Genomic DNA, 26,147 nt, shown 5'->3' with positions numbered 1-26,147 from the left:
TCGCCGTCGGCCCGGAGCCGCCCCGCCCACCAGTGTTGGGGGCTGCGGCGTCTAAACCCCGCGGTGGGTTCTGGTCCTGTGGTCGCGGCAGCCCTGTCCAGTGGACCCGGTGCCCGGAGGCGAGTCTGCGGGGCAGAAATAGTAGTAGCAGCATTCGCTTGCCTTGACCTGGGAGCTGCGCCAAGAGTTTCACATCAGACTCTTGGAACAACTTGGAACCTCCCAGAACAGCGCCTTTCAAAGTGTCCCCAGCCAGAAACCTCATCATCACCTGGGCACCTGCTTATAATGCGTTATTATTGGGCCGCACCACAGACCTGCTGAATCACACTCTAGGAGTGGCTCCCAGGTGATTCCCTGCAGTTTGGGAATCAGTGCTGTAGAAAGTAGGTGTGACTTTTATCTCCATTTTCTGAAAGAGAAACTGCCCTGTAGAAGCAAGAAGTAAGTTTCCCTAGATCACAGCCAGTTAATGGCAGGCCCTGATTCCGGCCATTTCTTCTGGACCTCAAAATACCCCGGGTGCCAGGGCCTGTTGGGTTGATTGTACTCGAACAGCCTCTCAGTGGTTCTGGCTCATGAAGCTGCTTGGCTCAGATCATTTCAGTGATGTAAGACCAGAACTTTGATAAAAGGTGGCACAGGGGACTGTGATAGTCTGTAGGAGAAAGGGACTTGCTGGGTTAGGGAAGGCTTCCAGGAAGAGGAGGAGGGACCCCTGTGGGTGCCCTGTGGCTCTGACTCAGGAGAAGCTGAGCAATGTCTAGAGTCCTCCTTCTGCCCTCAGGCTGCAGTTTGCTAGGGAAGTGCAGAAAGAAAACAAGCTCCTGTTAGCTGGAAACTGACAATATGCCTAGGGCTGTAATCCTTTCTACCCTCAGAACAACCCTGGAGGGTAGGTGCTATTTCAAACCTCACTCTTAGATGAGGAAGCCATGGAGTGAACTGACTTTGCTTGCCTAAGATTAATAGGTTCCAAGCCTGGTTTTTCTAGCTCCAGAGCCTGGGTCTTTCTGCGCATTAGCTACCGCCACCAAGTGTGAGTGACGTGCATTCTCGGGTGAAGTCCCAGAGACGTGAGCAGAAATCGTCCCCTGCTCTCTGGCCTGTGCCTATTTTGTGCTCTTCCTAACCCTCTCTACTCAGTGGGGCTCCAGGTAAATGATGCTCATTCACTCCTTCAACACATATTTATTGAGCTCTTCCTGTTTCCCAGCTCTTCCCTGGGTTATGGGAATACAATGGTGAATAAGACAGACTGGGCTCATGCCTACTCTCAAGGAACTTTCAGTGTGGGTTAGAAAGAGGTATACAAGAAGTATATACATTCGACTTAAAAATGGTTAAGATGGTAAAATTTATGTTATGTGTATTTTACAACATAAACAATTGGAAAAAATAAAAAGCAAGGGCACCTGAGTGGCTCAGTTGGTTAAGCATCTAACTCTTGATCTCAGCTCAGGTCTTGATCTCAGGGTTGTGTGTTCAAGCCCTGTGTTGGGCTCCCCACAGGGCATGTAATTTACTAGAAAGAAAGAAAAAACTGAAAAGCAGAATGTGCCTTGTACTGTTAAGCAAATAATCAGGGAACTGTAACAATGACAACTGGGACAAGGGACTTTCTGTTTTAGGAATTCCAGAATTAAAAAAAAAAAAAAAAAGGAATTCCAGAATTAGATGGTCCTTCCCTTTCCAGACTTCTTTTAGGTGGCCATGACAGGAGACCAAGACGCTGAATAGTTAGAGATTGCACTCTTCATAATGTCAGGCTTTATACTCCCGCTTCAACCTTCTCCATCAAGGTGGGATCCATCAACCTTTGGAGCAGGTGGGGCCTGCACAAGACGGCTTCACTGTGCACGTGGGGCAGCCAGCAGAGGGGGTCACTGGCCCCGGTTGCTGCAGCCTACAAAGCCCAACGGGAGAAGAGGAAGATTTCAGTCTCTTTCGTTGGTTTCTTCTGCCCTGTCATAGTCTTCTTTCACCTTATTTTCACACTGATGAATGAACTTTTCCTAATTGTTAAAGAAATAAATGCATTTGGGGCACCTGGGTGGCTCAGTGGTTAAGTGTCTGCCTTCTGCTCACATTGTGATCCTGGGGTTCTGGGATGGAGTCCTGCATCCAGCTCCCCGTGGGGAGGCTGCATCTCCCTCTGCCTGTGTCTCTGCCTCTCTGTGTGTCTCTCATGAATAAATAAGTAAGTAAGTAAGTAAGTAAATAAATAAATAAATAAATAAAATCTTAAAAAAAAAAAGGAAAGAAATGCATTTGCAGATGTTACATATTCTCCTTTCCCAGTGCAGATGGACCATTTTTCTCTTGGGAGAAATATGGAGACCTCAGTGTATCTGGATTAAACACAATAGTCACAGTGTAGAAATCCCACTGCTTCCCCTGAGAAGGAAGACTCAGAACACAGCTGTGTCAGTGGGGCTCAGAGTCCAATTAGGAGAGCTTACAGACTTTAATAATATTGAGGTCAGAGAGTGGACCTCAAGATGAGTGACATTTAAAATGAGACTTGAGGGCAGCCGGGGTGGCTCAGTGGGTTAGCGCCGACTTCAGTCCAGGTGTGATCCTGGAGACCCGGGATCGAGTCCCACGTCAGGCTCCCTGCGTGGAGCCTGCTTCTCCCTCTGCCTGTGTCTCTGCTCTCATGAATAAATAAATAAGATCTTTAAAAAAATAAATAAAATGAGACTTGAAGAAAAGGAAGGAACAGAGAGATGAAGTACTAAGCGGGAGGGAGTAATGTGTTCTAGGAAGAGGAATTACAAGTGCAAAGTTCCTGGGACAAGATAGAACTTAAAGTTCTAGAAACAAAGAAAAAGCAGAATGCCTGGAAGATGTGAGAAGTGAGGATTTTGGATTTTATTCTGCATGCAATGGGATGCCATTTTAAGCGTTTAAGCAGGAAATCAACTTAAGGTCATGCCAGTTGCTAGGTGAAGAATGGATGAGGGATGGATAGAACAGAAGTAGATATACCAGTTAGGATGCTACTGCAGGCTGTGGAAGGAAATATAAGTTTCCTCTTTAGAAAATATAAGCAGGGATCCCTGGGTGGCGCAGCGGTTTGGCGCCTGCCTTTGGCCCGGGGCGCGATCCTGGAGACCTGGGATCGAATCCCACATCGGGCTCCCTGCGGGGAGCCTGCTTCTCCCTCTCCCTCTGCCTGTGTCTCTGCCTCTCTGTCTCTCTCTGTGTGACTATCATGAATAAATTAAAAAAAATAAAAATAAAATAAATAAATAAAAAGAAAATATAAGCAAAAATATAATTAGAATATGAGCTTCCATTTTAATAAAGGAATCTTTTATTTCTGTAAAATACTTTTCTGGCTAGCTCTGTTGAGCTAAGACAGTGGTTCTTTGGGATGCTTGGGTGGCTCAGTGGTTGAGCATCTGCCTTTGGCTCAGGGCATGATCCCAGATTCCCAGGATGGAGTCTCACGTTGGGCTCCTTGCATGGAGCCTGCTTCTCCTCCCTCGTCCTGTGTCTCTGCTGCTCTTTCTGTGTCTCTCATAAATAAATTAAAAAATCTTAAAAAAGAAATTAAGGCAGTGGTTCTTAAAGTCTGGTCCTCTGAACCAAAAGCATTGCTACCACCTGAAAACTTGTTAGAAATGCAAATTCTCAGGCATACCCCAGAAAAACTAATTCAGAACCTCTGGGGATGAGGCTCAGCAGTTTGTGTTTTTATTAAGCTTTCCAGGTGATTCTGAGGCATGCTCTTGTTTAAAAAGCACTGGGCTAAGAAAATATGAAGCAAATACTTTTAATGTGTACTGTGGTGCAACCCGCATAAGGAAGGATCTTCTTTCAGTATTTGTAAAACATTATTTAATTACATGAATCATGAAATAATGACTAGTAAGCAAGCTAATTATAAAGGTTGTAGTTCTAATAAAATAATATGTAGACTTAATCCTGGAAACCTTCCGGCTGAGAAACATCTTGAAATGCTAAAAAACAATTATCTCTTGGAACAGATAGCTGACTCATGAAAAAGTAAGAGAAATCCCCAGGGGCTAGAAGTGAAAGAGTTGAAAAAAGCAGTAAGCTTGTGAGCTGACTTTGTGACTCTGGGATAGGATGAGGAGAGGTGGCTAATGGACCTGGGGTGTCAGTAATCTACAAGTTTGGGGTTTCTTTCTTCCTTCTCTCATTCTTAGCATATAATAATTCATAGTAACATAGATATTTACAGCTCACAAATCACTTTCATATAAAAGATCTTATAGCCTGGAAAGTAATGTGTTGGTAGCTATAATGTGGTAAGTGCTACATTAATTTAGCAAGGCTTTGGAAGGCAGTGACTTTTTTTATTGGAATCAAATAGATGGGAGGAGAATGGTTTCATAAAGTATTTTTTAGTCAGTGTGGCCTGAACTCCCCATGACCATATTGTATTGTCTTATAATCATTGTCAAAAAATAATGGGCGATGTCTTTTTTTGGGTATTGGCTATTAATGCCTATATAGGTAAAGGAGATGATACCTCCAGGCCTCAATAAAAAGGTGGCTTCTTGGAACGCCTGGGTGGCTCAGCGGTTGAGCATCTGCCTTCCACTCAGGGCATGATCTCGGGTCCGGGGATTGAGTCCCACATTGGGCTCCCTTCAAGGAGTCTGCTTCTCCCTCTATCTGTGTCTCTGCCTTGCTCTCTGTATCTCTCGTGAATAAATAAATAAAATCTTTTTAAAAAATGGCTTCTTAACAGAGCTAGGCCCATAGAAAAAGGGTAGGCCAGAAAAAAACAAAACGAAGTATACACTTGTGCAGGAAGAGAAAGAGAATGCTTGAGAGTATCTCAACTTGTGTCTTTGATAAAAACAAATCATTGCTGGGACATAGTAATCACAGGCCTGTCTTCATAAAAGTTTGGAGTTTGGATTTATATTCTTTGCTTAGTCTAGAAGCTCCAAAGTGGAGAAATTAAGTAACAATCGAGGGTGCCTGGCAGAAGCACACATGAAACTTCTCTGAGGAAACACAACTCAACCTAAGGCACATAGCATTCTCAAGGAGAAAACTCTGCTCCGGATGAGTACCTGATCTAATCTCCCAAAATGCATGAGGACAATTCCTCATGAACAAGAGTCAATAGACACCATCATCAGCATCATACTTCTGTGAACTTGAGATAATGGATTTTTCAGATAAAAACTATGTTTTTCTTTAAGATTTTATTTATTTGGGAGATAAAGAGAATGAGCATGTGAGCCTGAGCAGGAAAAGGGGCAGAGGGAAAGGGGGAAGCCAACCTTGCATTGAGCGTGGAGCCCAATGCAGGGCCCATCCCAGGACCCTGAAATCATGATCCCAGCCCAAGTTAGATGCTTAATGAACTGAGCCACTCGGGTGCCCTGATAAAAACTATGTTTGTAATGATTAACAACATTTAAGAAACAATGAAGATGTAAAAATGATACCACACCAAGAAGAGTTGAAAATAAATTGAAATTTGGGTGCTTCAGTAGCTCTGTTGTTTGAGTGTCTGACTCGTGATTTCAGCTCAGGTCATGATCTCAGGATTGTGAGATTGAGCCCCACATCAGGTTCCATGTTGGATGTGGATCCTACTTAAGATTCTCTTTCTCCCTCTGTTCCTCTCTCACTTCTCTAAAAAAAGAAGGAGGAAGGAAGGAAGAAAGGAAGGAAGGAAGGAAGGAAGGAAGGAAGGAAGGAAGGAAGAAAGAAAAGGAAGAAAGAAAGAAGAAAGAAAGAAAGAAAGAAAGAAAGAAAGAAAGAAAGAAAGAAAGAAAGAGAAAGATTAAAAATTTTAAAAATTTCTAGAAATGAAAAATATAGTAATTTAATTTAAAAAATCAGGGGGAGGGTTAAACAGCCAATTAGACACAGTCAAAGAGAGGAATATTGAACTTGAAAGAGCTAAATATAATATAGAGAAATAAAATCATAACTATAAAAGAGAGATTCAGAATGAAGAAATTAATATCTCACTAATAAGAGTTCCAGTAGGAGAAAGTAGCAAGAAGGAAGGAGAGGCAATATTTGAAAGGTATGGATAAGAATTAGCCAGAATTAATGATAGGCATGAGTTCTAATATTTGGCAAGCTTGAATCTATTCAAATAGAGTAAATAAGCATATGTCTACATCTAAACATCAGAATACCAAAAACAGAGGAAGTGTTAAGATCTGGGGAAAAAAATGGATACTGACTTCACGAAAGTATCATATTATTCACTCTAGTGTGGTTAATTTTATTATTCAATCTAGTATCCTTGACACATTTTTTTAAAGATTTTATTTATTTATTTGAGAAACAGAGAGAGGCAGAGACACAGGCAGAGGGAGAAGCAGGCTCCATGCCAGGAACCCGACCCTGGGTCCCCAGGATCACACCCCGGGCCGAAGGCAGCGCTAAACCGCTGAGCCATCTGGGGGGCCCTCCTTGACATATTTTATAATAATAGAAGAGAAAAATTAACAAGGACTCAAGAACATATTGGTTAAGGGATGGGGCCTCCAAAATAACTGAGGAGCTCAGTAAATCCTCTCCTTAAAAAGGAATGATAAGACTATGTAAAATTGTCATAGACAGTCACTTCAGGACTCTAGAAATTGACCAAAAGGCATACATCATATTGAGAAGCATTCATTCAAGAAAAACTACCAAACCTTCATGTCATTTTACCCAGGGGCTTGTCCAATCTTCCTCACTCAGTTCTGTGGTGAGTCCTAATGGGGCAGGGAACTTTGTGAGGAGTAGGAACTTTGTCCTTAGAAGGAGCCGATTGGATTTGGAGCAGAGCTTAGAAAACACTTGCCCATGGACATTGTTGAAAACAATAGCAATCTAGTGGCAAACAATCAAGGCAAGCCAACACTGCAGCTAGGCTGAAGTTATGATACTAGTGGGGACAAGCAATAAAATGGCACGCCTGCCAGACATTTAGCAGAGAGATCTGGGAACAAGATAGCCACAGTGAGCCTTGATAAGCTTTCACACAGCCCTGGTGGTCTGAAAGGCTGCACACTTGCACGAGACTTTACACATGCTCACGAGAGCTTAGAGAGCATCCTAGCTATCTAGTCATCCCTGACTGAATGTGAGGCCCAAGCAGGCAGAAAGTAAAAGGCGGGTAAATCTGTAAACTGCTTGAATTTTCAGCATGTTTCCAAAACCACAGAGAGCTCCATTGGTATAGACTAGAAGTGTTATTGGCTCAAGATGCTTAATTAAGTGTAACCTAGATAAATAAAATGTGGCATATCCACACAATGGAATATTAGTTGTCCAAACAAAACAAAACAAAAGAAACTAACTCCTGGTACCTGCTATAATATAAACCTCAAAAACATTATGCTAGAAAAAGAAGTCAGATACAAGAAACTACAAAATGTATGATCCCATTTATATGAGATGATCAAACAAGGCAAATCTTTTTCTCTTTTTAAAAAAACATTTAATTTATTCATGAGAGACACACACACACACAGAGAGAGAGAGAGAGAGAGAGAGAGAGAGAGAGAGAGGCAGAGACACAGGCAGAAGCAGGCTCCATGCAGGGAGCCCAAGGTGGGACTCAATCCTGGGTCTCCAGGATCACATCCTGGGCCAAAGGCAGCACTAAACCACTGAGCCACCGGGGCTGCCCAAACAAGGCAAATCTATAGAGGAAGTAGGTTTGAGTTGCTTGGAATGAGGAGAGAGATTGATGGTAAATGTGAATGAGGGGTCTCTGATGGGAACATTCGAAACTGGTTTGTGGTGATGCTTACATAACTACAAATTTACTAAAAAAAATCATTGAATTTAAAATGTGTGATTTTTTTTGACATGCAAATTGTGCCTCAACAAAGTTGTCAAAAAGAAAAGCAAGGCTAATATTTTAAGATGTTTTAATTTTTAAAAACTCCTACCTTACCAGAGGCTGGAGAAGATGAAAATAGGACTTGATTGCTTACCGGGAATGGAGCTGCCTCTTGTGGGGATGAATATGTTCCGGAACTAGATGGAGATGGTAGCTGCATAGTACTGCACAATGTACTGTCACTGAATTCTACACTTTAAAATGGTTGGAAAGGTAATTTCTGAGTGTTTTACAATAATAAAAAACAATAATACAATAATACAATAATAAATAAAATAATAAAATATATCACTTGATATGAAGGAAACTGCAATAAAGCTTACTATACATTTTTTTCTAGAGGATTTTTAAAACCTTTTTATTTTGAGGGGTGCCTGGGTGGCACAGTCTGTTGAGCATCCCACGCTTGGTTCTGACTCAGATCATGGCCTCAGGATTGTGAGGTTGAGCCCGAGTCAAGCTTTGGGCTCTGCACTCAGTGAAGAGTCTGCTTGAGATTCTTTTCTCTCTCTCCTTGTACTTCTCCCCGTTCTCTGTCTCTGTCTCTCCAAAATACGTAAATAAATCTTTAAAAAACAAAACACAACACAACTTTTTGTTTTTAAATAACTATAGGCACATAAGAAATTGCAAAAATAGTAAGGAGAGGTCCTATGTACCCGGTTTCCCCTAATGGTAGCATCTTATATAGTAGCAACAGGACATTGTCCAAACCAGGAAATTGGCATTGGCACAGCACAATTAATTAAAGTATAGACCTTACTCAGTTTTTTTTTGTGAATTGTTTTAAAAGCTATAAAATACCCAGCTGGGGTGCCTGGGTGGCTCAGTAGTTGAGTGTCTGCCTTTGGCTCAGGTCATGATCCTGGGGTCCAGGGATCAAGTCCTGCATCAGGTCCCTGCATGGAGCCTGCTTCTCCCTCTGCCCATGTCTCTGCCTCTCTCTGCGTGTCTCTCATGAATAAATAATAAAATCTTAACAAAAAAGGGGGGGTGGTGGTAGTGGAAATGAAGAAGGTGGTATGGAGACAGAAACAAATGGATGGAAAATGGTTTTGGAAATCACAAGAGAAGGAGAAATCCAGGAGAGCCCATAGGTTTCTGGCTCGAGCCACTTGGTGACAGGTGGGACATTTACCGAGATGGAGAAGTCTTGGGAAGGAATTGGCTTACAGGGAAAATCCTGAGTTAGGAGAGGTCTCTGAGACATCTAAGGGTAAGTCCATAAGGCTGTTGGGTATGAGGTCTGGAGAATAGAAGAGAGATCTGAGCCTAGTTACACGTTTGGAGAGAGGGGCATCACACAGACACTAATTAGTCTCTCAGTTCCCTCTCATCTCTGCTCATGTATCCCACAAATATTTATTAAATGATTCTCAGTCTTAGGGATGCAGAGCTAAAAAAGACAGTCAAGTTCCATCTCTGCCCTCATGCAGACTGCTGGTATATCGCAGACAGGACTGGGTAGCGGCTCTGCCCAGGCAGGCTACAGAAGGGAGGTCACAATGTATACTTTATGATGAGATCTGTGGTATGATTGGTGGCATGGGGGACCACACTGAGAGCTAATCCTTCCTCCTGATGGAGGATACGGGACCCACCATATGTTATCTCTCTGCACTTGCACTTTCCATCCCAGGGCCAGCTAGGTCCTCTCTGGAGGTGAGCAAATGGGCAGGGAGGCAGGAGGTATGATGTGGTGGGTTGGGGGGCCATAGGGGCCAAAGGGACAGAGAGAGCCTAGGGCCTCAGTTTCTCCTCCTTCTCAATCCCAGGTAGAGAAGTCAGTCTGCTGTCTGCCCCAGGACATGAAGCACTTGTGGCAGATTTTTGTCCTGTGGGTCTTCTGGGTACTCATCATGTGGCTGATGGCACCCTGCCTGGATCCCAAACCTGAATCGCCACCCCAGGGAAAACTGATGGCCTTGGTACCACGGCATTGCAACTGCCCTTGGCTCAAATTCAGGAGAAGTGGCTGCCCATCCGAGACACTAAACGCCTCCCTCTGCTACCACAGAGTTGGAGAACGGAACCGATTTGCTACCTGCTATGAGAAGGCCCTGGAGCACCTGATGGGGGCAACAGAATCCATGACCCCTGATACTGTACTCTGTTGGTTGGTCAGTGGCCAACCCTGGCCCCAGTCCCACCCCTGGTCCTTCCAAGGCCCAGCCCATGTCCCACTTTCTCACCCAGCCCCTGCCCTCGGCCCTGGTTTAGCGCACCTCTCCTCCTCATGGCCTCAAACCCTGACCACCAGTATAAGGGTCTCACCCTACAGGTCTGCTTTCTTTCCACTAGAGCCGATACCCAGCTCCCAGCCCCCAGTCTTCTTTCTGCTGTTTCCAGGGCATGAACTCAGCAAGTGGCCTTGGCAAAATGTGGGAAAAGCTGTTCAAGGTGATTCCCAGGCCCTCAGCGAGCCATTTCCATATCTACTGTGGGACTTGTGCTTTGATGGGGCACTCACAGACCCTGTGGGGCCCTGGCCTTACCAGCAACGTCCACCAACCCACTGCAGCCTTCGGGTGGGTGCCAGGAGAGGGCAGGGCCTGGGAAGGGCGTGGCTGCCCTCAGAGCTCTGCCAGTTTCTGCCCTCCTTCCCAGGATGAACGAGGGCTGTGTCCAGGGCTTCGAGACAGTGGGGAACCAAGCCACGGGACACTTCATCCATCCCGGGAACGCCAGCAACCAGGGCTCCTGGAGAAAGCTGCTGCTGCTGCTGCTGCAATTTCCTGGTCTGGTGTGGACTTCAGATGCTCCGCTTGAGGAGGTGATGGTCCGGGAACCCAGATATTCTTAGCACCGGAGTGAGGGGCGGTCACTGCAGGGAGGACAGAGAGGCTCCTGGCAGAACCTTCCCAGGTTCTCAGTCTGCCAAGACTCCCCCACCTCCCAATTCTCTTAGATTTTGGAGGGTGGTCCAGTGCCCTCGTGAAATGGAAGACCACAAAGACCAAGTAAGGGGACGGGAGGGAGGAAGATGCGGCTGTGGACTGCCGTGCGAAGGGGCCCAGGTCAGCCCCCTCCTGTCTTCCCCACCTCCTGGTGATCAGCCTTACCTTCCTCAGGTATAACCAGGGCAACTGGCTGAATGATCAGGGTCAGTATGCTTCTGTGGGGCTCGTGGCTCTCTTCTGTACACCTGTGACCAGGTTAGGAAAGGTTCTTGTCCATTTCTCACACAAGATTTCTCTCCTTCAGGCCTTCAACACAGAGTCTAAAAATTTCAAGACCCTGCATCATCTCCCAGGCTCACACACTGGGCTTCTTGGTGTCCCCCAAAACATACCAGCTACCTTCTGCTTTCTCACACACTGCTGCTTCTGCCTGGAATGCCTTTCCCTTGTTTCCCTGGGGAGTCCTCTTTTCCTCCAATATGATGAGGAGCAGCTAGTTGATGCTCTCCTTGCCGGGCTCTGGGATCACACTGTGTGTTCAGTGTGTGTCTTCCCTGGGGAAGGTGAGCTCTGTTCTCCTCCCAGCTCCAGGAGGCAGGCTGTCACACTTGATGCTGAGTGAGGGCAGTGGGGACAAAGGCACGAATCAGCCTGCTGACACATTATATTCCTCTCTCATTCACCAGGATGCCTGCTTCAGATTTGGATCAGAAAAGCAAGAAGAGGGATGCCAAGACTGGGAGGGTGTTAATTGGACTAAGAGCACCAAGGAGATTCTATGTGCAGCACGGAAGCAGGAATGGAAGTCAGCTACGGTGTGGCGGGTGAACTCACTGTCCACACCCGACACCGACCAGAGTCCCCACAAGTCCTAGTCCTTTGAGCGTCAAGGCAGGTTCTTGGGACAGTGGTGTTGGCGGCAGCAGCAGGACCATGAGGACTTTCAGGGGTCAAAAGCAAGAGGAAATTTTATGGAGACCAGTCAGTCTAGTGCTGAATAAAATTTTCGTCGGATCTGTTGCCTACAAGGACAGGGTAAGGAGACGAAGAGCCAAACTTGATTTCCAGATCTCAGGGGCAGTATTTATGTTACTTTCTCTGCTTGACCCTGGATCATGCAGGTGGTGTAGATTTAGACCCAATCTCACACAAAATGCAAGGCCAGACAGAGTTCTTGGGGGAAGCTCTTTTCCCATCTGAGGAAAGAGTTGTATAAGCCTTTGTATTTCATCCTGTACTGGGGGTGGATTTTTTTCTAGCTTAGCTTTTCACCAAAGGTTCAGCTCCTTGAGGTTCCTAGTGTTTTACAGTGACCTCTGTTCCTCCTCTGCCTCCCCTGGGCTCAAAGTCCTCAGCCCCCATAGGCATTAAACTCCTAAGTTCCTGGACAAGCACTCAGGCAGCTAGAGCACTCCTTGTGCTGTTTTTCAGGGGACTTCCTGTTTTATTTGGGCCTCTGCTCTGTGTTTAAAATAATTCTTGCTAAAAAAAAAAAAAAAAAAAAAAATTCTTGCTAAAATAATATATGCACTTGTAAATTTTTCAATTAACTCAGGAAGGATACACAAGACATTAGGGATGGTAGTTGCTGCTGGTAGTTGCCAGATATAAACTGTCTCTGGAAAATAAGTGGGGGAAAAGATGGGGATGGATTTTCTTTTCTTTCTTTACTTTTCTAATGATTTTGGATTTTCTTTTAATTCACTTTTTGTACCTTTTGGACTATGTGTCATGGACCCATAATACACATTAAAAAATAAATACAACTAAAAAAATTTACTATTTTTAAAAATATTTATTTATTTATTCATGAAAGAGAGAGAGAGAGGCAGAGACACAGGCAGAGGGAGAAGCAGGCTCCATGCAGGGAGCCCGACATGGGACTTGGTCCCGGGTCTCCAGAATCATGCCCTGGGCTGAAGGCAGCGCTAAACCACTGGGCCACGGGGGCTGCCCAACTGAAACAAAAATTAACACTAAAAGGGCAACAGGGTAGCTCAGCTGGTTGAGCATCCAACTCTTGATTTCAGCTCAGGTCATGATCTCAGGGTCGTGAGATTGAGCCCCATGTTGTGTGTATGGGGGGGGGGTCCCCACTCAGCAGGGAGTCTGCTTCTCTCCTTCTCACCCTGCCCCTACTCTCTAAAAATAAATAAGTAAGTAAGTAAATAAATAATAAAATCTTTTTGAAAATTTAGTTACTATATTTTGACCAGGGGTTCTGGATTTTTGTAGCAGGAGAGTTTTCAGGTTATCTTTTCATTTACTATTTTGCTAGAACTGGAGCCCAAACTAAGTCTTCATAGCTCTCCTGCAGTGAGTATGAGTGAGCTGGGTGAGTATGTGGTAAGTTTGATGATTCCTCAGAAAGTTAAACAAATAATTACCATAGGAGCCAGCAGTTCTACTTTTAGGAAAATACCCAAGAGAAATGAAAACATATGTCCACACAGAAACTGGTACACAAATATTTAGCAGCATTATTCACAATAGCAAAAAGGCGGAAACAACCCAAATGTCTAGTGGTGAATGAATGGGTAAACAAATTGTGGTACGTCCATACACTGTGATATTATTCAGCTATCAAAAGGAGCAAAGTATTAATACATGCTACAGGAGCACCTGGGTGTCTCAGTCAGTTAGGCATATGCCTCAGCTCAGGTCATGATCTCAGGGTCCTGGGATCAAGCCCCCAGTCGGGTTCCCTGTTCAGCAAGGAGTCTGCTTGTCCCTCTCCCTCTGCCTCCCCGACTGGTACTCTCTTTCAAATAAATAAATAAATAAATAAATAAATAAATAAATAAATAAATATTTTTTTTTAGAGTGGTTATTTTTTTAATAAGATTTATTTATTCATTCAGAGAGAGCGAAGAGAGAGGCAGAGACACAGGCAGAGGGAGAAGCAGGCTCCCCGCAGGAAGCCCGACGTGGGACTCGATCCCGCGTCTCCAGGATCACACCCCGGGCTGCAGGCGGCGCTAAACCGCTGTGCCACCTGGGCTGCCCTTTAAAAAAAATAATACACGCTACATCTTAGAAGAACTACAAAAACATTATGCTAAGTGAAAGAAGCCAGACACAAAAGATCACATATTGTATGATTCCTTTTATATGATATATATGGGATAGGAAAAGCCACAGAAAAAGAAAGCAGATTAATGGTTACCAGGGGTTGGGGACAGGAGGCAACAGCGAGTGATGATTTAATGGGAACATGGTGTTTTTAAGGGAAGTTGAAAAAAATCTTTTTTTAAATTTAATTTATTAATGAGAGAGAGAGAGAGAGCACGCAGCAGAGACATAGGCAGAGGGAGAAGCAGGCTCCACGCTGGGAGCCTGACACGGGACTCGATCTCGGGTCTCCAGGATCCCGCCCTGGGCTGAAGGCAGCGCTGAACCTCTGAGCCACCCGGGCTGCCCTGAGCCACCTGGGCTGCCCAAAAAAAAGTCTTGAAAATAGAGCTGGTGGCTGGCTACAGAACATTGTGAGTACATTAAATGCCACTGAATTGCATACCTGAATAGTTCATTGTGTTATGTGTGTTCTGTGAATTTCACTTCGATAAAAAAAGCAGTTGCATAAAAATGCATATCACGTGATTACATCTAATGTTAAAAAATATACACAATTAAATAATATACTGCTTAGATACACAATGATGTAGTAAAAATAAAATGCCAAGGGAATGATAAATACAAATTTCTCCGTACTGTTAACATCTGGCAGGGAAGAAGGAGCATCAAGGTCTTCAGTGATTAAGATAGGTGCATGGGGGACACCTGGAGAACCTGGGTGGCTCAGTCAGTTAAGCAGAAAGCTCTTGATTTTGGCTCAAGTCATGATCTCAGTCATGAGATGGAGCTCCACGTCAGGGCTCTGCACTCGGTGGGGTGCAGAGATTCTCCTCTCCCTCTCTCCCTGCCCCTCCCCACCTCAAATAGATAAATCAGTCTTAAAAAAAACAACAACAACAACAACAACAAAAAAAAAACAACAGGTACATGGATATTTGTTTTCTTTTATATTCTTTTATATGTATTTAATATTTTAATACAATTTAAAGACATAATAAGGAAGGAAAACCTGTCACATGCTGTAACATGGACGAGCCTTGAGGACATTAGGCTAAGTGAAAGAAACCAGACACAAAAGACAATTAATACATGATTCCTCTCTCATAGGAACAGAAAGTATAATGGTAGTTTCCAGAGGCTGAGATGGAGGGGAAGGGGAAGTTATTGTTCAATAAGAGTTTCAATTTGGCAAGGTGAAAAGTTCTGGAGATCTCTTTCAAAATGTAAATATACTTAACTGCCCACTTAAAAATGGTTTATTTTTTTTTAATTTTTTAAAATTTATTTATGATAGTCACACAGAGAGAGAGAGAGAGAGGCAGAGACACAGGCAGAGGGAGAAGCAGGCTCCATGCACTGAGAGCCCGACTTGGGATTCCATCCCGGGTCTCCAGGATCATGCCCTGGGCCAAAGGCAGGCGCCAAACCGCTGCGCCACCCAGGGATCCCTTAAAAATGGTTTAGATGGTAAATTTTATGTTGTTTACTTTTTACCACAACCAAAAATTTATAGTAATTAGAATTTAATTTTAGACACGTGGAAGAACTGTTGACAAGTTCAGGTATGCATGAACTCACTAAAAAAGTTGCAAAAATTTTTTAAAAAGTTGCATGCTAGGGTAATAGTGTTCTAGCTATAATTGTAATCATTTGTCAAAGGCAACAAGTAAATATAAAACAAGTGGAACTATATCAAACTAAAAATCTTCTTCTGCCCGGCAAAGGAAACCATCAACAAAATGAAAAGGTATACTACAGGAGACAATATTTGCAAATCCTATATCTGATAAGGGATTAATTAACATTCAAAATATATAAAGAACTCCTACAACTCAATAGCAAAAAAAAAAAAAAAAAAAAAAAAAAAAGGAAAGAAAGAACAATCTAATTGAAAAATGGGCAGAGGGCAGCCCGGGTGGCTCAGCGGTTTAGCACTGCCTTCAGCCCAGGGCGTGATCCTGGAGACCCGGGATCGAGTCCCACATGGGGCTCCCTGCATGGAGTCTGCTTCTCCCTCTGCCTGTGTCTCTGCCCCTCTCTCTGTGTGTGTGTCTCTCATGAATAAATAAATAAAATTATAAAAAGAAAAGAAAAATGGGCAGAGAAACTGAATAGATGAGTTTTTAAAATTATTTAGGTATTTATTTATTAAATATTTTATTTATTTGAGAGAGAGAAAGAGCACAGGCAGAGAGCCCCACATGAGGCTTGATCCCAGGACCCTGGGATCATGACCTAAGGCGAAGGCAGATGCCTAACCAACTGAGCCACCCAGGTGCCCCAAGATTTTATTTATTTGAGAGTGAGAGAAAGCAGGTGTACAGGAGGAGGGGAAGAGAAGAGGGACAAGCAGACTCCCCACTGAGTGAGGAGCCTGATACGGGCCTTTATCCCAGGACCCAAGATCATGACCTGAGCCAAAGTCAGACACTTAATTGACTGAGCCACCCAGGCACCCTGAATAGACAGTTTTCCAAAGAAGATCTGCAAAAAAAAAATGGTCAACAGGGGCACCTTGGTGGCTCAGTCAGTTAAGCTTTTGCTTTTGGCTCCAGTTATAATCCCAGGGTCCCAGGATTGAGCCCTGCATCAGGATCCTTGCTCAACGAGGAGTCTGCTTCTTCCTCCCTCTCTCTGTCCCACACCCCCACCCCCACAGCTTGTGCTTTCTCTCTAGCTTTGCTCTCTGTCAAATAAATAAATAAAATCTGTAAACAAAACAAAAACAAAAAATGGTCAACACGTACATAAAAATGCTCAACATCACTCAACATCAGGAAAATGCAAATCAGAACCACAGTGAGATATCCCCTCACACCTGTCAGAATGGCCATCACCGACATGGTACTATAATACCAAATATTGTATAGTTGAAAAGTGCTAAGAGAATAGATTTTAAAAGTCTTCATCACAAGGGACGCCTGGGTGGCTCAAGCATCTGCTCCTGATTCCAGGGTCCTAGGGTCTAGTCCCCCCCCATCAGGCTCCTCACAGGGAGCCTGCTTCTCCCTCTGCCTATGTCTCTGCCTCTCTCTCTGTGTCTCTCATGAATAAATAAATATATTTTTAAAAATCTTCATCATGAGAAAAAAATTGTAACCATTTGAGATGATAGATGTTAATAAAATTTATTGTGGTAATTATTTCACAATATAGACATATATTACATCATTTTGCTGTGTACCTTAAGCCAACACAACATTATATGACAATTTTATCAATGAAACTGGGAAAAAGATGAAATAGAAAAAATTTCACCAAGACAAAAACAGAATATCTTCATATACAAAGTAATTTAAATCTTACAGACAAGCACAGCAATTTTAAAAAGCAGCCTAATATTTTTGAAGAAAAATCAGACTATTTTAGAATAATATTAGAATATAATATAATTATTCTAATTATATTAAAAGACTGAAAAAACAACCATTAGAATGGTTAATTTGGGGGCAGCCCCGGTGGCCCAGCAGTTTAGCTCCACCTTCAGCCCAGGGCATGATCCTGGAGACCCGGGGTCGAGACCCGCATCAGGCTCCCTGCATGGAGACTGCTTCTCCCTCTGCCTATGTCTCTGCCTCTCTCTCCCTCTCTCTCTCTCTCTCTGTCTATCATGAATAAATAAATAAAATCTTTTTTTAATAAAGAAAATCTTTAAAAAATGGTTAATTTTGCAGAAAAATGTAACAATATCCTCTGTGTCAAAAGCTTAAAGTTGATGAAATTCAATTGGAAGTTAAACTTCCAATTTTAAATACTGAGAAATACTGAGAAATCACGAGCTAGCAAGTTTGATCTGGTATTTTGAACAAGAAATGATGCTGAGAATAGACTTACAACAAGGTGAGTGTGAAAGCAAAGATAGACAGCAGAAGTGGACTTGATGTTAAGCAAACCCATCTGTTATTCCTGAGAAACCACAAGACCACATTTTCCGGTTGTCTTGTACTTAGTTATGGCAATGTAATTTATTTCTGTTGGGTGTGTGTGTACATGTATCTCATGTGCTACTTCTATGCCTGGTCTAAATAATCTCCCATTTGCCACTTTCTTTTCCTTTTTAAATTTTTAAATATTTTATTTATTTATTCATGAGAGACACAGAGAGGCAAAGACATAGGCAGAGGGAGAAGCAGGCTCCCTATGGGGAGCCTGATGCTGGACTCAATCCTAGGACCCCAGGATCACAACCGGAGCCAAAGGCAGATGATCAACCACTGAGCCACCCAGACGTCCCTCTCTTTCTCTTTTCCTAACACCCAGCTGTGTGTGGCGACCCATGAAAATCTTGGAATCCTTTGTTGAAGATGATAGAGACTTGATGTGTATCTTACTGAGTGCCTGAGTACTTGTGGGGCAGAGGTATTACCCTATTCCTATCTATTTTGAATTTATATGAACAAGAAATAAATTTCCATTTAGTTAAAAAAATAGTAGCCATTTGTAACTAGCCCTATATGACAGAAAAGTACTCTTGTCATAATACTTACTATTAATAAAAAGAGGAGAGAAAAAATTAGAAGCAGAAGGAATGCCATTAAGGACACTTTATGATGAGAGGGGAAAAATGCCTCTTTCTACTGGGGACAAACCCAAGATAGGTGGAATCAGGGTTCTGCCTCCCATTTATGAACCCCAAATGGATCCACCAGTTCCCCTTCCTGCCCATGGAAGCTAGTACACGGGCATGTGCCCTTTGTGGGCTCAATCAGATGGTTCTCTCATGAATTTGAAACTTGATGTCATGATGCAAAAGTGCAGAATCAGAGATTACTTTCTCCGTAGTCTGAACTGGGCAGAGTGTCGGTATCCATTACACATTGTTTCATAGGAAACTTCCCTTAAAATGTACTGACTCAAACAGCAATTAGTATTTATTGCAATTCTACGGATCGGTAGGATAGTTTTTCTAATGATCTTACCTGAGGTCGCTTATGCAGCTGCTGATAGCTTGTGGCTTGAGGCTGCATTGTCTCTGATGACTTCACTTTGGTGTCTGCGTCTCACCTGGGGTGGCTGGGGTCACTAGGCAGCTGGGCGTCTCTCTCCACACAATCTTTGATCCTGGGCTTCTTGGTGGAAGTCTTACTGGAGAGTGGAAGCTGCAAGGTGTGTTAAGGTGGAAGCTATGAAGTCACACGGTGTCTGTGCAGCATTGTATTGGTCAGATGAAGTTGTAACATGACCTCAGATTCAAGAAGTAGGGAAATGGACTCCTCATCCTGCTGGAAGGAGCTAAAAATAATTTGTAGTCATATTGAAACTACCGTCGTCCCACAGGGTCAAGGATCTGGTTGCAGTGGCAACAGTGGTGACATTCCAGGCCGGCCATTCCTGGGGTAGTCTTTGGCTACATCTTACCTCCCTTGGTGATAGCCTCAGACTGGCTCTGCAGTTTTCACATCTATTCTGTAAACTGCTAGATATTTAACCAGTGAGTTATTTTTGTGCTTACATTTAGCAATTTGTTTCTGTTTCTGAGACCAAGGATTCCAATTACCTCAGTCCACAAGGATCAAGCATCATACTTTTGTCAACAGCACCAAAGGCTGGAAGATGATAGAAAAATGTCAAAAAAAATGTCATCAAGGTTTGGTTCTATTTTTGCAACCTAGATCCTCTACCCCCAGCCAAACTATCAATCAAGCCCAAGGACAGTGTGGTCGTTCTCTTCTCTGGGGCTGTCATAACAAATGACTAGGTAGTTTAAAACAATGGAAACTTACTCTCTCATAGCTCTGGAGGCTAAAGTCCAAAATTCATGTTGGTTCCTCTGGGGACCCTTTCTTTCTTTCTTTCTTTCTTTCTTTCTTTCTTTCTTTCTTTCTTTCTTTCTTTCTTTCTTTTCTTCTTTCTTTCTTTCTTTCTTTCTTTCTTTCTTTTTCTTTCTTTCTTTCTTTCTTTCTTTCTTTCTTTCTTTCTTTCTTTCTTTCTTTCTTCTTTCTTCTCTTTCTTTCTTTCTTTCTTTCTTTCTTTCTTTCTTTCTTTCTTCTTCTTTCTTCTTTATTTATTTATTTGACAGAGAGAGGGAAAGAGAGAGAGAGAAGGAGTGCACAAGCAGGGGAAATGGCAGGCAGAGTGAGAGGGAGAAGCTGGGTCCCTGCTGATATGGGGCTTGATCCCAGAACCGTGGATCCCAGAACCCTCGGATCGTGACTGGAGCAGAAGGCAGATGCTTAACTGACTTAGCCACCCAGGTGCCCCACCTTCTGGAGGTTCTGAGGGAGAATCAGTTCCATGCCTCTCTCTGAGCTTCTGTTAGTTGCTAGTACATTCTGTCTCTTTATATTTTTTGGCTTGCAGACACACAATTCTAATCTCTGCCTTCATCTTCATATAGACTGCTCCCTGTGTCTTCTGTTCCTAAATTTCCTTCATTTTAGGATACCAGTCATTAGATTAAGGGCCATCTTAATCCAGTACAAACTTTTAAAAACTTGGTTACTTTTGCAAAAACCAAAATAAGGTCACTTTGATAGGTACCAGGGCCCAGGACTTGAACATATTTTTTCTGAGGTCACAATTCTATCCACCATAAGCAGAAAAATAGCTTTTCTAGACTTGCGAAGATTCAGAATGTTTATCTCCTGTATGTCCTTTCTTAGGAAATTACAATAAACAATAAAAGGAAAGTAGTCCTACTTCACTACCAGATTCTATAGGAAACAATATCTGTCTACTCACTGTAATGTGAACATGATCATAGATCTTTGACTTTTTGAATCAGTCTCTAGTTCTCCACCATCAAATGTGATCGATGAGCATGTGACATTAGCTAGTGCAAGTAAGGAATCAAAATTCATCAATCTAAATTTAAAAATGAACACAATTCAGTTATTGGAAAGTCTTTAAGTATACTTGTTATAACTTGGATATGTAAATCTACTTTATAGATAATAACATTTTATTAAATGTATAGATCATGTCTTTCTGATGAAAACTGAGTGTCCAAATTGAGATAGACTGTGAGTGTAAAATACAATTCGGATTTAGAAGACTTCATTCCAAGCACGAAGAATGCAAAATAAATCAATAATATTTTTATATTCACATATTTCTTGTGGTTAGTGCCGCTAGAGGCAAAGCACATGAAACTTAATGACATCACAGCTTACACAACAGAATGTAAATTTTTTTTTTATTTTAAGGGTATTTTTTTGTATATTTTTTTATTGGAGTTCGATTTGCCAACATATAGTATAACACCCAGTGCTCATACCGTCAAGTGCCCCCCTCAGTGCCCATCACCCAGTCACCCCAACCCCTTGCCCACCTCCCCTTTGACTACCCCTTGTTCGTTTCCCAGAGTTAGGTGTCTCTCATGGTCTGTCACCCTCTCGGATATTTCCCACTCATTTTCTCTCCTTTCCCCTTTAATCCTTCTCACTATTCTTTATATTCCCTGAATGAATGAAACCATATAATGTTTGTCCTTCTCCGATTGACTTCACTCAGCATAATACCCTCCAGTTCCATCCACGTTGAAGCAAGTGGTGGGTATTCGTCGTTTCTAATGGCTGAGTAATATTCCATTGTATATATAGACCACATCTTCTTTATCCACAGAATATAAATGTTATCCTTGATGGTATAAAAGTTCAAAATACCAAGGTCGGGAAGTGTAAAAGGAAAATGATTGACAAGTAGAAGTGTATGGCCCAATATTCTCATCTCAGAAGGGCTTCAAGAAATCTTGTCTTGCAGTGACAGAATGAAGAATAGATGTTAGGGCCCATTCTATAAAGTTACAATGTGACCCAAGAGGTTATTACTAAGCATGATGATATGATCATATGTAGCAAGTAGTCTACATGTAGTATCATGATCTAGTGGTATGAGCACATTATTTAGAGCTATGGAAGCAAGTGCTGAAGAACAGAAGGGGAGATATGAGGGCAGGGACAGTTGCTTTATGTTAAAAGCCTTCTTGGAGGCACCTGCATGGCTCAGTAGGTTAGGCGTTGGATTCTTATCAGCTCAGGTCTTGATCTCAGGGTCGTGAGTTTAAGCCCTATGCTGGGCTCCAGGCTGGTGGAGGTCACTTAAAAAAATTTTTTTTAAAAGATTTTATTTATTTATACATGAGCCACACAGTGAGAGGGGAGGGGTGCAGAGACACAAGCAGGCTCCCTGCAGGGAGCCTGATGTGGGACTCAAACCCAGGACTGCAGGATCAGGCCCTGGGCCGAAGGTGGCGCCAAACTGCTGAGCCACCCAGGCTGCCCCTAAAATTTTTTTTTAAATTAAAAAAAAAAAAAAAAGTCTTTCTGTACAATGTGATTTTTTTTGAAAAAATAATTTGTGTGTATTTACCAATTCTCAAAAAGAAAATAAATTCAATGTTTGAGAGGTCTTAAGAGTTGAAGAGACCTGATATTCACTTTCATGAATTCGTCAAGATGAGAAATTTTCTCTGACCTAGGAGGTTGAGTGGCCCTTCCTCTTGCTTCTCTCTCTCCTGCTCATCTACATCAGACCTAGCACACACCTGCTCCCTCCTCACCTTCTTGTTTCCTTGGCACTTCAGCTTCCCCCCCATCAGCTGGGCTCTGGGCTAAATGCTAAAGTGAAGAAGGGGGACCTGCTGACATGCCTACACAGTGGAGGTCACAATGTGGTGGCTGTGATGAGGTCCTTGTTATAACTAGACTGGCATGAAAGACTTCACTGGGTATCAGTCTCCTTTGGGAGACCACAGGACACGTGTCACCTCTCCCATCCTCTCAGCCTCCAGCCCAGACCTTGGCAGAGTTCCTTTTAGGAGTTAGCAAGTGGCTGAGGAGGCAAGAGGTGAGGTGTTGGGGGCATCTGGCTCAGTCAGTGGAGCATGTGACTCTTCATCTTGGGGCTGAAAGTTTAAGCTCCATATTGGGTGAAGAGATTACTTATAATATAAAATCCTAAGGGGTCCTTGGGTGGCTCAGTTGGTTAACTGTCTGCCTCTGCCCCAGGTCATGATCTCAGGGTCCTGGGATGGAGTGGGGAGTCGGGAGTCTGCTTCTTCCTTTCCCTCTGCCAATCCCTTGGCTCATGCTCTCTCTCTTTTTTACTATTTTATTTATTCATTCATCACACACACACACACACACACACACACACACACACACACACACGCAGAGAGAATGAGAGAGAGGCAGAGACATAGGCAGAGGGAGAAGCAGACTCCATGCAGGGAGCCCGACGTGGGACTCGATCCTGGGATCCAGGATCACACCCTAGGCCGAAGGCAGGCGCTAAACTGCTGAGTCAGCCAGGGATCCCCTCTCTCTTTCAATCTCTCTCTCTCTCTCAAATAAATAAACAAAAATCTTAAAGAAAATAATATCTCTTAAAAAAAAAACCTTTAAAAATAAATTGATCAATCAAACTAAAAAAAAAAAAAAAAAAGAGGTGAGGTATTGGGAAGAGGTGTGGTGTGAAGGGTTAGGGAGGGATAAGAGCCTCCAGGACAGGGGATACTGAGGATGTCTGTTGGCCCCAGCCTCTTCTCCTTCCTATTACCAGGTGCCAGAGCCAATCTACTATCTGCTGGGGGATGATTGCCAGGGCCAGAGATGAGGGCTCAATACTTGAAGTGGGGTCTGGTAGCTGCCTGTATAGTTACGTTATGGCTGATGATGATGAACTTCCTGGACCAGGAGTTCAAACAGAATGACTTCCCTAAAAAGACAAGAATACAATTATGCCACTGCCCCAGGAACTCTTTCAGAAAGTGTAGGTGTTCGTTTGAGATCCGCAAGTGCTCTGCCTGCCTCCGCGTACGTGGAACGTCTGTCTGGTTTGATGAACGCTTCGAAACGGCTATTGAGCCTGTGCAGAGACCAGAAGATCCCATATCCTCTGATGCTCTGATATTGTGGTTGGTCGGTGCACAGTCTTGGTCTCTGTCCAGTCCCTACTCCCAACCCCATGCCCTGCCCATCTCTCCGTTCATGGCCCCACACTCTAACCTTCTTCCAAAGGTAGTGAGAGTAGGATGAGTCCCTAAGTTCCTCCCTCCCTCCTATGCTTTTTTTTTTTTTTTAAAGAGATTGAGAGAGAGAGAGAGAGAGAAAGCTTGAGGATGAGGGTGAGTGGGAGCAGGGAGGGTGAGTGGGGAGGGTGAGATCAGCAGACTTCATACCAATCCCAGAGCCCGACGTGGCACTCGATCTCATGACCCTGAACCATGACCCTAGCCAAAATCAAGAGTTGTTTGCCTAACCGACTGAGCACACAGGTACCCTACAACCTGTGCTTTTTGAAACTTCAGGGTGTCCAATCAAAGAGGGAGTTTGAGACTCAGAAGCCAATAGAAGAGCCTCCTGGGCAACCACTGGGCTACATGGAGTCCAGTTGTCGGACCTGTGCAGTGGTTGGAAACTCAAGGTGCCTACGGGGCTCTGGCCATGGATTCAGGATTAACCAAAATGACATGGTCCTCAGGTGGGTGCAGAGTAGGAGGTGGAGACCAAGATGGTCAGGCCAGATCCTCCTCCCCCAAATGTCTACCCTGCTCTCCTTTCCAGGATGAACCAGGCCCCCGTCCAAGGATTTGAGATGGATGTGGGGAACACAACCACCATGCGCATAATGTACCCCGATATGGCTAGCACGCAGAATCCTGGCACCAAATTGCTGCTGCTTCCTCTGAATTCATCTGGTCTAAAGTGGTTTATGGAAGTACTACAGGAACAGAGCTTCAGAAAGCCCATAAACCCTGGGTATGACAGTGAGGGAAGCCATTGTTGGGGGTGATAGTGGGGACTCCAGAGAGATCCTTGCTGAATATTGGGGAATCCCCAAGGCTTACCTAAGCTGCTGTGTTAAATGACTCTGAAACTCCCCCATCCCAAACCCTTTTTAGATTTCAGATAGTCCAGTTTCCTGGTGGAAGTAACACGAGCAAAGACGAGGTAAGGGACCCAGGAGGGAAAAGGGGAAGGAGTCATGTGATGTGGCTGTGGGCAGCCCCAGGATGGACTACTTTCTTTCATATTTCCCAGGTCTTGGTGATCAGCCTCACCTTTCTTCAGTACATCCAGGATCATTGGCTGCGAAAACGTCATCGTTTTCCATCCTTGGGGTTTGTGGGTCTGTTATATGCCCTGCACACTTGTGACCAGGTAAGACATCTTCTGCAACTCAGATTTTCATCCCCCTGCCAACAATGTTCATTTTCTCAGGGACTTCAGATTGAGTCTAAAGTTTTTTGCCTGGCTTACAAGATCCTCCTTGATACCACTCCCTTCCTCTTCTCTCTCTAAACTCACACACTGGGCTTCTTAGGGTTCTCCAAACATACCAGCTACCTCCTGCTTTCTCATACACTGCTGCTTCTGACTGGAATGCCCTTCTCTTATCTCCCTGGGGAGTCCTCTCTCTACCCCTAATATGATGATGAGCAGCTAGTTGATGCTCTCCTTGCCAGGCTCTGGGATCACACTGTGTGTTCAGAGTGTGTCCTCCCTGGAGGTGAGCTCTGTTCTCCTCCCAGCTCTAAGAGGAAACCTGTCACACTAGATGTTAAATGAGTGCTGAAGGGGGCTTTGGCAGACATGGAGGCAGGACAGGATCCAACCTGCGACCCTGTGGCTCTCTCCTGTCTTATCCTATTTCCCAGGTATCCTTATTTGGTTTTGGGACAGATCAGCTCATGAGGTGGTCCCATTACTGGGATGATAAATATCGGTTCGAGAGTAACATGCACAGTTTCAAAGAAGAGCAGAAGCTCATCCTCCAGCTGCAATGTGAGGGGAAGATTGTTATCTACAGCTGACATGTTTCTGTCCTGTTCAGCCCACTGGAGGCCCCAGGAGGCTGACAGGTAGTCAAGGGGACCACAGAGTGTCAGAGAGGGACTGGGGCTTCAAGTGGACCCTGGATATAGATCAGTCTGCTGCTAAATAAAACTACAGCTTATTTCTCCCATGGGATTCCTGGTGGTATTAAAGGGTTGCATTCTATTCCACTTTCTTACCAGCACACATATCACCATATAACATATATATACATCACCAAAAAATAATCAAATGAAAAAGGGGAACAAACTGTAAAGTTGAGAATAAATCAAATGGATCTAACCATATATCAAATTAATAACATAAGCACCAGGGATCCCTGGGTGGCGCAGCGGTTTGGCGCCTGCCTTTGGCCAGGGGCGCGATCCTGGAGACCCGGGATCGAATCCCACATCAGGCTCCCTGCATGGAGCCTGCTTCTCCCTCTGCCTGTGTCTCTGCCTCTCTGTCTCTCTCTGTGACTATCATGAATAAATAAATAAAATCTTAAAAAAAAATAAAAATAACATAAGCACCAGAGAAAAGAATTATTTCAAGTTCCTTTGGAAC

General features: G+C 43.7%; 2 protein-coding genes and 1 long non-coding RNA gene across 12 annotated transcripts; 2 read left to right on the top strand and 1 right to left on the bottom strand.

The window, feature by feature from the left end:
• Positions 1–7: 7 nt before the first annotated feature.
• C24H20orf173 (chromosome 24 C20orf173 homolog) lies at positions 8–13,428 on the top strand. 7 transcript variants are annotated; one of them, XM_038572131.1, is made up of 7 exons: positions 8–386; positions 995–1,157; positions 7,904–8,059; positions 9,622–9,966; positions 10,148–10,374; positions 10,454–10,619; positions 11,433–12,220. In XM_038572131.1, exons 3-7 carry the CDS (start codon positions 8,048–8,050, stop codon positions 11,619–11,621), a joined length of 939 nt encoding a protein of 312 aa, XP_038428059.1. In that variant the 5' UTR covers positions 8–386; positions 995–1,157; positions 7,904–8,047; the 3' UTR covers positions 11,622–12,220. The 7 variants fall into 7 exon arrangements, 6 of the variants coding, with proteins under 6 accessions (XP_038428059.1, XP_038428060.1, XP_038428058.1 ...); XM_038572132.1 differs by lacking the exon at positions 995–1,157 and having other exon boundaries at positions 8–349; XM_038572130.1 differs by lacking the exon at positions 995–1,157.
• LOC111092246 lies at positions 7,588–19,603 on the bottom strand. Of its 2 annotated transcripts, none has more exons than XR_005377793.1 (3): positions 18,741–19,603; positions 10,909–11,768; positions 7,588–10,670 (listed from the first exon to the last, which is right to left on the bottom strand). It is a non-coding gene; the product is annotated as an uncharacterized LOC111092246 (long non-coding RNA). The 2 variants fall into 2 exon arrangements; XR_005377794.1 differs by having other exon boundaries at positions 7,590–10,670; positions 10,909–11,066.
• A 2,850-nt stretch (positions 19,604–22,453) lies between these two features.
• Positions 22,454–25,728, top strand: LOC102156298 (CMP-N-acetylneuraminate-beta-galactosamide-alpha-2,3-sialyltransferase 2-like). Of its 3 annotated transcripts, XM_038571371.1 has the most exons (7): positions 22,477–22,608; positions 23,323–23,681; positions 24,071–24,243; positions 24,327–24,521; positions 24,665–24,713; positions 24,804–24,923; positions 25,421–25,728. In XM_038571371.1, exons 2-7 carry the CDS (start codon positions 23,373–23,375, stop codon positions 25,574–25,576), a joined length of 1,002 nt encoding a protein of 333 aa, XP_038427299.1. In that variant the 5' UTR covers positions 22,477–22,608; positions 23,323–23,372; the 3' UTR covers positions 25,577–25,728. The 3 variants fall into 3 exon arrangements, with proteins under 3 accessions (XP_038427300.1, XP_038427301.1, XP_038427299.1); XM_038571372.1 differs by lacking the exon at positions 23,323–23,681 and having other exon boundaries at positions 22,454–22,608; XM_038571373.1 differs by lacking the exons at positions 23,323–23,681; positions 24,071–24,243 and having other exon boundaries at positions 22,463–22,608.
• Positions 25,729–26,147: the final 419 nt, after the last annotated feature.

This window comes from Canis lupus, chromosome 24, assembly GCF_011100685.1.
Source record: "Canis lupus familiaris isolate Mischka breed German Shepherd chromosome 24, alternate assembly UU_Cfam_GSD_1.0, whole genome shotgun sequence".
In the NCBI taxonomy this organism is placed as follows: Eukaryota; Metazoa; Chordata; class Mammalia; order Carnivora; family Canidae; genus Canis; species Canis lupus.
The sequence above is the reverse complement of the archived record's forward strand: the minus strand, read 5'-3'. Positions and strand labels throughout refer to the sequence as shown.